This window comes from Jaculus jaculus, chromosome 1 (genome assembly GCF_020740685.1).
Source record: "Jaculus jaculus isolate mJacJac1 chromosome 1, mJacJac1.mat.Y.cur, whole genome shotgun sequence".
In the NCBI taxonomy this organism is placed as follows: domain Eukaryota; kingdom Metazoa; phylum Chordata; class Mammalia; order Rodentia; family Dipodidae; genus Jaculus; species Jaculus jaculus.
In genome coordinates, this window is record NC_059102.1 from 145241032 (window position 1) to 145253066 (window position 12035).

Sequence of the window (12035 nt, forward strand, 5' to 3'; positions counted from 1 at the left end):
ATTCCAGGTCATCCTGGGCTAGTGAGACCCTACTTTGAAAAACCACAAAATAAAAATTCCAGCTGATTCATGGGCTCCCTTTATAACTGCTGTCCTGTTTCATGGGTGTAGGAAAGATAGGGGGGTGGAGTACATGCAGGTAGCCCACTTTCTCTTGTCACCTCTCTCTTCTCACTCTGCAGGCCAAGTGATCCTGAGTGGTGTCCGGCTCACGTCAGCCCGGCCCCAGCAGGGCCTTTTCCCATCAGCCTCCTGGGTAGAGATGTGCTCATGTCCCCAGGGATACACAGGCCAGTTCTGTGAATTCTGTGCTCCTGGATATAAAAGGGAGACCCCACAAGGGGGGCCCTATGCCAACTGCATCCCCTGTACCTGTAACGAGCATGGCACCTGTGACCCCAATACAGGTAAGTTCCCAGGACCTCATTGCAAGGCCACCTGGGCTAGACCAGGCACAGTGAAGAGAGGACTGACCCCCATGGGAACTCTGCTGTCACCCTGATACCTGGGCATCTTGTATTGTAACAGCAGTCCTGATCAGAGTCTACGTACATACATGTCAGGCTGTGTGCCGGGGTCTGTGCATGCATCTGGTGAGGACTTCAGCCAGCCTCTGTGAGGACGTCTGCCCACATGCCCACACTCCCTCTAGGTGGCTCCATCTCCCAAGAAGGACCAGGAGAGACCTGGGGGCTCTGCCACGCAGCGTGTTCTGTCAGGAAAGACAGAGGGGTCATTAGCGCAGCAGGAGGGCATTCAGAGGGCCACAGGGGTGACAGCAGCTCATGAGTGTCCACCCAGAGCCCCAAGTCCCGAAATGGTAAGGGTGGAAGGTTTGCTGCGTGAAGGTCACCTTGCTTCCATCAGCACACTTCTCCCTCCGTCCAGTGTGGACAGTGATGTGTGTTCACGGCCCAGGCCATGGAGTCAAGGCCCCAGCAAAGCTCAGCCAGGCTAGCTCAGAGCTCCATGAGGTCTTCACCTGGGAGAAGCTGATACAGGGAGGTCCTCCTCAGAACACCGGGAAGTGATAAAAGATATCACCACTTTCTTCTGCTGGCTCTGACACTGGTTTGTTCACGACATCCTTGACTCCTGCAGATGTTCCTATGATGTGGTCCCCATTACCGACTGACCCTCCAGGAGAGGGTCCTAAGGTGCAGTGCAGTCATCTGGCCAGTAGATGCCAGAGCAGCACCTCTCACCAGCCTGGATGCCCTAGGTCAGATGGCAGAGAGCTCCCTGGACAGTTGATGCTCAGGGACTGACACAGGCCCCTCTGCCCCCTTACAATAGGCTTTCCCCCCATGACTCCCTGGAGCAGGTGGGATCTCTGGTGCATGTGACACATGAATATCTTTCCTTCCTTTGCCATGGCAGACATCACCAGTAGAGCCCAGATGATGCCTCTTAATCCTTTCCCATACAGTGTTCGCAGCAGCTCTCATTGAGGAAAGAATCTTCTCATTAGATGGAATCAATTTTTTTTTTTCGTTTTTTGTTTTTGTTTTTGTTTTTTCTATAGAGGGCCTCACTCTAGCCCAGGCTGACCTGGAACTCACTCTGTAGTCCCAGGCTGGCCCAGAACTCACAGCAATTCTCCTACCTCTATCCCCCAAGCACTGGAATTAAAGGCGTGCACCACCACGCCCGGCTTAGAATCAACTTTTGTCCTCACAGGGCCCCTGGCCCTGCTACTGCGTTCCACTCTGTGTGAGCAAGCCATCTGTAAAAGGGACAGCGCAGCTAGGAGGAGGAATGAGTCTGTGGGTACAGAGCCATGGCAGGGACCGTCCCCTAAAAGCTACCTCTGCTCTACTTGTCCAACCCAGGTTCCCTCTTGTTCTCTCTGCCCACCATAGACCTGACTGGGTGCAGTGGGGGCGCTGGAGAAGGGACAGAATCCTCCATCTTTAGATACCAGCAGACCAGACGGGATTCCTTCCTGACACAGGCAGCCTGGACCATATACAGAATGAGCCTTTGCAGGCCTGGAGGGCAGGGAAAGGGGAGATGGGCATGAGAGCCAATGCCACTGTAGTACCGATTGGTCTAGAGGGGTTGTCATCTGCCTCCTTGGGCTCTGGCACTGGTTTATAGTACATCCTTGACTCAGGTTGACATCTCTGTGGTGTGGTCACCTTTTCTGTCTTAACCTTCAGGAGAGGGACCTAAGGTTCCAGGTGGCCATATGGCCAGCAGGTGGAAGAGCTAAGAGCTAAACCTCCCACCAGTGGGAGGGGAGGGGAGAGGATGGGTGGGCACTCAATGAAACTCTTTGAGGTCAACAAGGCACAAGTTAGCAAATTAGAGGTGGAGCCGGGTGTGGTGGCGCACGCCTCTAATCCCAGCACTCGGGAGGCAAAGGCAGGAGGATTGCTGTGAGTTCGAGGCCACCCTGAGACAACATGGGGAATTCCAGGTCAGCTTGGGCTACAGTGAGAACCTACCTTGAAAAACCAAAATAAATGAATAAATGAATGAATGAATAAATAAATAAATAAATAAAAATTAGAGGTGAAAAGGGAGCTAGCTAGGGTCACTCCCACTTGCAGGGGAGGACACTGAGGCCCATGGGTTAGGAGATTTGCTCAAGTTCACAAGGGCAGTTCATGGTGGACATGAGCCCACTAGGCTTCCTGTCTCTTATGCCAACCCTGCTGCCTCCACCTCTGGTTCCCACTCCAGACCCCAGCAAGTGCCTTGTGCCACCTCCCACCTAGACGCTTGCCTTGGCAAGGGTGGGTGGGGGTCCTCTGGCCGAGGCGGAGTGAACAGGTGTTTGTTTTGCCCCTCAGGGATCTGCCTATGTGGCCACCACACCGAGGGCCCATCCTGCGAGCGCTGTGCGCCAGGTTTCTATGGCAATCCCTTTGTAGGCCTTGCTGATGACTGCCAGCCCTGTCCGTGCCCTGGAAGGTCAGCCTGCACAACCATCCCACAGAGTGGGGAAGTGGTGTGCACCCACTGTCCTCCTGGCCAGAGAGGTAAGTGGCTGGTGCCAAGCCTGATGTCCTGACCCTGCTCTGCCTCCCAAGATGGGATCCTGGTTGGGATGTGGCAGGTAGAGAACAGACTAACTTAGGAGTGGCAGCCATGAGCTCTGGGGACACTGAGTCCCCTAATCAATGTCTCAGACTGCTGAGAGCTGCAGACCTGGGCCTGGGGGCTAGATACATGAGCCTTCAAAGAGCCCATGTACTTGATTCAATAGCTTGGGATGGAGACCGGGCTCCCAACAAGTTGTGGAAGTGCCGCGGAAGCAGAAAACCTCTGGTGATGGCTGAAGGGATTGCTCAGTGGTTAGAGACACTAGCTTGCAAAGCCTGTGGGCCTGGGTTCAATTCCTTAGCACCACATAAAGCAATGTGCACAGAAGTGATGCATACATCTGGAGTTTGTTCCCAGTGGCAAGAAGCCCTGTTCCCTCTTCCCCCTTCTCCTCTCTCTCTCTCTCCTTAGGCTTTTCACCTTTCAGCTTCTACACAAAGCTGGCAGGAAGCAGACCACCCCCATCTCTCACCCCTATTTTCCAGCCTCCTCCATCCACGTTCCTGCTGTAGGACCCCAGCCAAGCTCAGATCTGTTTTAATAGCTTTGGAGATGGTCAGGTGCCCGACAAGTGACCTGTTTAAAGTGTACAGTTAAATGGCTATTGGCATATTACCTCATTAATTTTTTATCGCAATGAAATCCACACCATAAAGCTTGTTGTGTCAGCCGTCGCTTTCGTGTGTGATTCAGCGGTACGTAAGCACGCTGACTGAGTACTGTCCCCACACCATTGACCTCTGGCACTGTGCCACCACCCCACGCAGAAGCTGTGGACACGCTTAACTACCATTTAACTCTCCCCTCCCTCTTCAGCTCATGGCCACCACGACTCCACTCTGTCTCTGAATGGGACTCTTCTAGAATCTCATGATGTGGAAACATCCATTGTCCTGTGTCTAGCTTATGTCCATTGTGTTGTCAAGGAGCCCAGACATTTAGCTTGACATGTGGAACCTGAACCTGCATTGCATCAGTCCTATGCAGTACCCTTCTTCCCAGGGACACTGCTATTTTATTCTTTTTTAAATTTTTTTCTTTTAAAAAATCGACTTAGTTATCTTTTTATTTCTTTATTGTTTGAGAGCAAGAGAGAGAGGCAGAGAGAGAGAATGGGCGTGCCAGGGCCTCTAGCCACTGCAAATGAAATACAGATGCATGTACTACCTTGTTCATCTGGCTTATGTGGAGCCTGGGGAATCAAACCTGGATCCTTAGGCTTTGCAGGCAAGTGCCTTAATTGTTAAGCCATCTCTCTAGCCCTATTATTATTATTATTATTATTATTATTGTTGTTGCTATTATTTGAGAGAGAGAGAATGGGTATGCCAGGGCCTCCAGCCACTGCAAACGAACCCTAGATGCATGTTCCACCTTGTTCTTCTGGATTTACGTGGGCACTAGGGAATCAAACTCAGGTCCTTAGGCTTTGAAGACAAGTGCCTTAACCACTGAGCAATCTCTCCACCCCTTAGGGACACTTCAAAAAGCAGCTTTCTGGCCCCCAGTAGTTCCAGGTGGATGGGCCTGAGTAGAGAGTCTATGACCTGAGGAGTAGAAGTCCTACAGCTGGACTCTGTACCCCTCCAGCCATCACATTGCCCTCTGCAACCTTCCCTATTTCTGGCCTCCTGACTGTGGCTCCCTTGGCTTACAGATGTGTGTGCAGTCCGGCAATGAGTGTGGACAGTTAGAGAAGCTCTTGTGGACCCAGTTGGGACATATCTGAAGGAAGGTGTCAAGGAGAGCAGTCACTCCAGTCGGAGGGACTCACCCTGGGAGGGTTGCCAGCATCTCCATAAGAGTGAGACCTGCTTGGGCCTAGCGAGATGGCTTGGCGGTTAAGGCACTTGCCTGCAAAGCTTAACGACCCATGATCTACTCTCCAGGTCCCACGTAAGCCAGACGCACAGGTTGACACAAGTGTGCAAGGTCACACATGCGCACAAGGTGGCACACACGTCTGAAATTTGATTGCATGGGCTGGAGGCCCTAGCACACCATTTCATTCTCTCTCTCTCATAAAAAAAAAAAAAAATACAAACAAAAAAGAAAAGAAAAGTGAGGTCCGCTCACCGCCCCTTCTTTATCCACGTGGCTTCGGGAGAGAGTAGCACACTCGAGTCAGGATTGACCAAGGTCTAGTTCTGATCCTTGTCCACCCAACATTCCACCTGCCCACCATCTTAAGCTCCCATGTCCCTGCCCAGGGCTTCCAGAGCCATCTCTTGCCCTGGGAGTAGGCCTCACCTGGTTCCAGGTACATGGCTGGAGAGAGCTCGGGGAGACTCATGTTCCTCACCACCAGCTTCAGTCACCCCCTTTCCTGGCCAAATGTTGTCTCAGAATCCTAAAACCAGGCATTCACCTGAATCTCAAGCTCTCTGTGAGTTCTGTTATCTGCTTTCATTTCCTTTACTTTCATAAAAATTTTTATTTATTTGCTTATTTATTCATTTGCAAGCAGAGAGAGAGAGAGAGAAGAGAGAACAGACAGAGAGAATGGGTGTACCAGGGCCCCCATCCACTGCAAATGAGCTCCAGATGCACGTGCCATGTTGTGCATCTGACTTTACATGGGCACCAGGGAATCAAATCAAGGTCATTAAGCTTTCAGACAAGTGCCTTAACCATTGAGCAACCTTTCCAACCCTTTTCCTCTTTCATGTACCTTCTTTCCCTGCCAGGGTTGCTCCCAACAATTTTGCTCTGATGCCAAGTGTACTGACAAGCCTCAAGGACACCACTGTCCCTGCCAGTGACAGCTGCTCTTCATTAAATTAGTTAACACATACTCCTTATGACAGTGAGGCCACGTGAAAACATAAAGAGGAACCTGTTGTGCCGGCACTTATGAGGCTGAGGCAGGAGGATCACGAGTCTGAGACAAGCCTCATACTGCATAGTGAACTACATAGCAAACTACATAGTGAGTTCAAGCCAGTCTCAGCTGCATAGCAAGACCATGTCAAAAATAAAAACAAAAAACCCACAGGGCTGGGGATATAGCACAACTGGTAGAGTACCTGCTTAGCATGTACATAAAGCCCTGGCTTTGACCTCCACCACTGCAGAAACTCAGTGGCGCGTACCTGTAATCCCAGCACTCAGGAGGCAGAGGCATGAGAATCAGAATAGGAAGTCTGAGGCCAGCCTGGGCTACATGAGACCTTGTCTCGAATAAAAACTAGGAGATGACTGGGATTTTGTCTCAGTGGTTGAACACTTGCTTGGCACACCTTTGTTTCTATCCCTAGCATCACACAAAAATAAAAATAAAAAAAGAGGGCCAGGTATGGTGACACGCGCCTTTAATCCCAACACTCAGGAGCCAAAGGTAAGAGGATCACTGTGAGTTCGAGGCCACCCTGAGACTACATAGTGAATTCCAGGTCAGCCCGGACTAGAGACCCTACCTCAAAAAAACAAAATTATAAAAGGCTTTTTTTTTTTTTTTTTTTTTTTGAGCCAGGTGTGGTGGCGCACACCTTTAATCCCAGCATTTGGGAGGCAGAAGTAGGAGGATTGCCATGAGTTCAAGGCTACCCTGAGACTACATAGTGAATTCCAGGTCAGCCTGGACTACAGCGAGACCCTACTTCAAAAACCCAAAAGAAAAAAAGAGGCTTTTTTTTTTTTTTTTGAGCCAGATGTGGTGGTACACACCTTTAATCCCAGCATTTAGGAGGCAGAGGTAGGAGGATCACCATGAGTTTGAGGCCACCCTGAGACTACATAGTGAATTCTAGGTCAGCCTGGACTACAGTGAGACCCTACCTCCAAAAAAAAAGAGAGAGAGACAGAAAGAGAGAGGAACCTGAAAATGCATTGCAGCAAGCAAGTCAGGCTAACATGCCCAGCCTCTCACTACTCCAGGGACCAGGGCTGTGCTTTGAGTCTAGGGATCGCTGCCTCATGTAGCCGTACGCAGAGGTGGGCTGGTTTACACAGAATGGGTAACACCACGTGGTGCTGCAACGTCAAGGCTGCTCGTCTTTGCCCCATCGGTGTCCCGAGTGGATCTCCCAGACCACCTTCTAAAATCTACCTCACATATCGTCAACGCAAGCTCATGGGGTCCAGCCCAAGCAGCCAGGCAGGGGTCAGAAATGAAGAGACCACAGGAAGTTCAGGAACCATGGGAAAGGAGTGCACAGGAGCATAATGGCACACGAAGATGATGGACGGGGTGAGGAAGAGGATGATGGGACAGAGGGTGACGGTGACACTAGAAGGTGATAAAGATACTGAAGAGTTATTAAGAAAGGGGTAAAGCATGGGCTGGAGAGATTGCTCAGTGGTTAAGGTGCTCGACTGCCAAGCCTAATGACCCAGGTTCAATTCCCCAGTATCCATATAAAGCCAAATGCACAAAGTGGCACATGCATCTGGAATTCATTTGCAGCTGCTAAAGACCCTGTCATGCCCACTCTCCATGTCTGTTTCTCTTCTCTTTATCTTTCCATGCTTGCAAATAAATTTAAAACACATTTTAAAAGTGGTGACGGGGGCTGAAGAGATGGCTTAGCCATTAAGGCCCTTGCCTGAGAAGCCTAAGGACCAGTGTTCAATCTCTCTCCAGATCCCACGTAAGCCAGATGCACAAGGCCGCGCATGCCTATTAAGTGCCACAAGTGGTATCTGGGATTTGATTGCAGTGGCTGAGGCTCTGGAGTGCCATTTCTCTCACTTTTGCTCTCTCTAAAAAAAGTGGTGAAGAGCCAGGCGTGGTGGCGCATGCCTTAATCCTAGCACTCGGGAGGCAGAGGTAGGAGGATCGATCGATCGCTGAGAGTTTGAGGCCACCCTAAGATTACATAGTGAATTCCAGGTCAGTCTGGACTAGAGCAAAACCCCACCTCAGAAAACCAAATAAGTAAATAAATAAGGGTAGCCAGGCGTGGTGGCGCATGCCTTTAATCCCAGCACCCGGTAGGCAGAGGTAGGAGGATTGCCGTGAGTTCGAGGCCACCCTGAGACTCCATAGTGAATTCCAGGTCAGCCTGGGCTAGAGTGAGACCCTACCTCGAAAAACCAATAAATAAATAAATAAGGATGACTGAGGGAATGAAGATGGTGGTGACCTTGATGATGAAGGCAGAGATGAACATGATGAAGATGAGGAGGCTGACAACGGTGATGGTGTTTGAAGTGCGGGTGAACATTTCAGTGACAGTAATGACGAGGACAGGCAGTGTGATATGCCCTACCGTGCAGCTGTTACAGAAAGCCAAACACCAATTTAGGGCTTTACACGAGTCACCTCACTGAGGCCTCTCAGCAGTGCCATGGGACAGCTGCATAGTTGTCCCCACTGTTCAGATGAGGAGCTGGACATCAGAAAGGCACAGTGGCTTGTTCAAGACCACAAAGCCAGTGGGCAGCACACTAGATCCTGGCCCTAGGCCAGGCTCACCTGGAGCTGCTGCTCTCACAGGGTGGCTACCTCTGACCCCCCACCACGTCACCCCACGTGGGTGCCGCCAGCCGGCGCGCCTCACCCCTGCTCCCTCCGCACAGGGCGGCGCTGTGAGACCTGTGAAGATGGCTTCTTTGGGGATCCACTGGGGCTCTCTGGGGCACCCCAACCCTGTCGCCGGTGCCAGTGCAGTGGCAACGTGGACCCGAATGCCGTGGGCAACTGCGACTCGCACTCTGGCCGCTGCCTGCGATGCCTGCACCACACGACAGGCGCCCACTGTGAGCTCTGTCGCGAGGGATTCTATGGGAGCGCCCTGGCCTCGCGGCCTGAGGACAAATGCACGCGTGAGTGCTCGCTGTAGCTCACCCCTTGGCCACCCCACAGGACCCAGAGCCCTGGCGCAGGACGCCACTGAGCCAGCTGGCCACCGTGCCAGGCTGGGCAGCCCTAGAATGGCCCCTCTACTTTCTTTCCCCCTGTTAAAAAGCATGAAGAGTTGTTCTCCCTTTCAGCCCTCACATCTCTTCAACTCCGATCCCACAGTTGCCCCAGTGCTGGCAATTTCTTTGTTTTTTTGGGGGGTTGGGGGCAGTTCTGAGGTAGGGTCTCACTCTAGCTCAGGCCGACCTGGAACTTACTATGGAGTCTCAGGGTGGCCTTGAACTCACGGCGCTCCTCCTACCTCTGCCTCCCAAGTGCTGGGATTAAAGGCGTGCGCCACCACCACGCCTGGCTCGATACTGGCAATTTCTTTTCTCACATTCACACTTAATGGTGAAGCCATTTCTCCCCCTTCCTCTTCCCACTCCCTGCCTTGGGCACACACATCCTTGTGACCCTCAGAGAGCTGCAGTCTATTGTCTGCCTGCACCAGGTTCTTGGAAGTCCTGCACCAGAGCAGCTGGGCCCAGATCCAGTATAGTCCGGAGCCTTTCCCCACATGGTACAACGGGGCACATGACCGCAAATCGTGTGTGCAGGGCTCTGCCTGTGACCCCTGGCCACGTCTCTTCCCATCTGTCCGGCCTGCAGGCTCAAGGCAGGCCATGAGCACCTCCACTGTTCTGGGATGACTCTCAGGACATAGTCAGTGGGCTGGGCCTTGGGCTTGGCCTTCAGGCCTTTTCCATGAAGGTCTGAGGAATCTAGACTGAGAGTCGTCTCTGGGACTGCCTTGGCTCAGCCTCTTGACCTCTGCTGGACCCCCAGAGTCTAAGCAGAGACTCTGCATCATTCCCAACACCCTTTCCTGCCTCACCCCCTCATAGCCTGTAGCTGTGACCCCCAGGGTTCAGTGAATGAGCCAACATCCTGTGACTCCGCTACCGGCCAGTGCACCTGCCTGCCTCATGTGACCGGGAGAGACTGTAGCCGCTGCAGTCCTGGCTTCTACGACCTCCAGCCTGGAAGGGGCTGTCAGAGGTAGGGGAGCCAGGCTGCGGGTGTCCTGAGTATCTTGCTAGGAGAGAGAAAAAGGGGTTCCAGGGAGCCTCCAGGGAGGGGCCACGTTTGGAATGTGTTGTCCCAGGTCCACCGCCAGGTATACTGTGCCCTTCACCAAAGGTGAGAAAGGAACAGTCTTTTGGTGTGAGACTGAGGACCCTGTCAGCCCCAAGAGGCAGGACAAGCCTGGCCCTAAAAGATGGCTAGGCAGGCTGGTGGATGCTTTGGTCTCTGAGTCTCGTTTTAGTGGGTGGCCTTTTTGGCCACGGTAGCACCTGAGACAGGCTTTAGTGGAAGACTCCAGGAAAAGGTCAGGGAAGCCAGACTTGTCAGAACCTTTAGTGTGCATATTTCATTGTGGCTTGTCAGCAGATCCGTCCCTGAGACCTTTGAGAGCTGTGTCCTGTGTGACTTGTGCCTACAGAGGCTGGACTAGGGCTGCCCTGCCACCAACGTCACACTTGGTTCTGATTGCAGCTGTAAATGCCATCCACTTGGCTCCCTGGAAGACCAATGCCACCCCAAGAACGGGCAATGCCCCTGCCGCCCTGGTGTCATAGGCCGGGCCTGTGACAGGTGCCAGCTGGGTTTCTTTGGCTTCTCCGTCAAAGGCTGCCGGGGTAAGAAAGCCAGGTTCTGGCATGCTGCCAGGGGGCGGGATCCAGGGTCTTGGGCCAAAGGTGGCCAGCAGGGAAGCAGGTGCAGCAGGGGAAATGATGGTCTCTTAAGTGTGGCTATAGAAATATGAGGTGTGGGGGGGAGGTGTGAGGATTGGCCGTGTCCTGGTGGCACCATGAGAATCTTATCCCAGGTGCCACCACTGAATTCCTCTGTGCCTGGGACCTTTGTGTCTGTCACATACAGACTCATACAGCTGGGCCGCATCAGCAGTTCCAGGTCCCTGGGAACACTGAAATATACAAGTCTCAAGTCACCCACTCTGACCTTCAGATCAGAGGCGCTCAGGGCCCAGGAATCTGCATTTGTGACCTCCCCGAGTTTTCTGGGAGCTGCTAGGTAGAGTGTGAGGATTCAAGAGTGGAGGTATGTAGGGATCCACCATCGGGCCCCCAGCTTGCTGCCACCCCTCCAGCTTGCAGGTGCTCCCCACTGGGTGCTGTGTCGGCCCAATGCCATGAGAACAGCACATGTGTGTGCCGGCCTGGCTTCGTGGGCTATAAGTGTGACCGCTGCCGGGACAACTTCTTCCTCACGGCAGATGGCACGGGCTGTGAGGAGTGTCCGTCCTGCTACTCCCTGGTGAAAGAGGAGGTGAGCAACCCAGCCCAAACCCGCCCAAACCCGCTCCGTCCTTTCTGTCCATTCTGCTCTCCCAGGGAGCACCAACACTTTGCTACCTGCTCGCCTGAAGCCCCCAGGTCTGCTGTCCCCACCGGCCATCTTCTTCCAAGCCACCCAGCCTCCTCATTCCACGCTGCTCAGCTCTCAACTGGCCTCCCCTATTCTGAATGGGCAGGACAGAGTGTGGCCCTTAACACAGCCCTTCCTGGATTCCCAGAGCTGAGGTCTCCACCTTTCCCAGCTGCATCGGGGATGAGGCGACAGGCCAGCCTTGGTGGGGAGACCACGGCAGCCTGGCATACGTATTTCGAGCATAGGGTGGATATGCTAGAATCAGGAGTTGGATCCTGGAGTAACCCATCAAGGGTCCTTCCCAAGCCCCGTTTGTTGTCCTACCTGGGCAGATGGCAGCCTTGCTGTCTTTCCCCTATTCCACAATAAAGCCAGTTCCTGTGGGCTGGAGAGATGGCTTAGCAGTTAAGATGTTTGCCTGCAAATCCAAAGGGTCCCAATTCAATTCTCCATGAGCCATGTAAATCAGATGCACAAGAGGGGGGGGCATGCATCTGGAGTTTGTGTGCAGTGGCTTGAGGCCCTGGTGTGCTCATTCTCTCTCTCTCAAGTAAATAAATTAAATAAATAAATAAAATAAAGCCAGTTCCCACCTATAGGCCTCCTGGGCCCAGTGGGGCTTTGGGACTTGCCGTGCTGCAGAGGGAGAAGGTGGCCCGTCTTAAGGACTGGCTATCAGAACCCATAAGCAAGGCCATGGGTGTCTCTGCAGGACACCATGTGCTTCACACCGCAGGGGAAATCA

The 12035-nt window shown here is 52.8% G+C and overlaps 1 protein-coding gene across 1 annotated transcript in view; it reads left to right on the plus strand.

Annotated features, from left to right (window-relative positions):
- Lamc3 (laminin subunit gamma 3) overlaps nucleotides 1–12035 on the plus strand; it is an 83151-nt gene that overhangs the window by 46511 nt on the left and 24605 nt on the right. Inside the window, exons 12-17 of the mRNA XM_004671741.2 lie at nucleotides 183–407; nucleotides 2799–2987; nucleotides 8572–8817; nucleotides 9742–9895; nucleotides 10394–10536; nucleotides 11010–11188. Of these exons, the coding sequence (XP_004671798.2) occupies nucleotides 183–407; nucleotides 2799–2987; nucleotides 8572–8817; nucleotides 9742–9895; nucleotides 10394–10536; nucleotides 11010–11188 (1136 nt within the window). The remainder of the gene's footprint in view (nucleotides 1–182; nucleotides 408–2798; nucleotides 2988–8571; nucleotides 8818–9741; nucleotides 9896–10393; nucleotides 10537–11009; nucleotides 11189–12035) is intronic.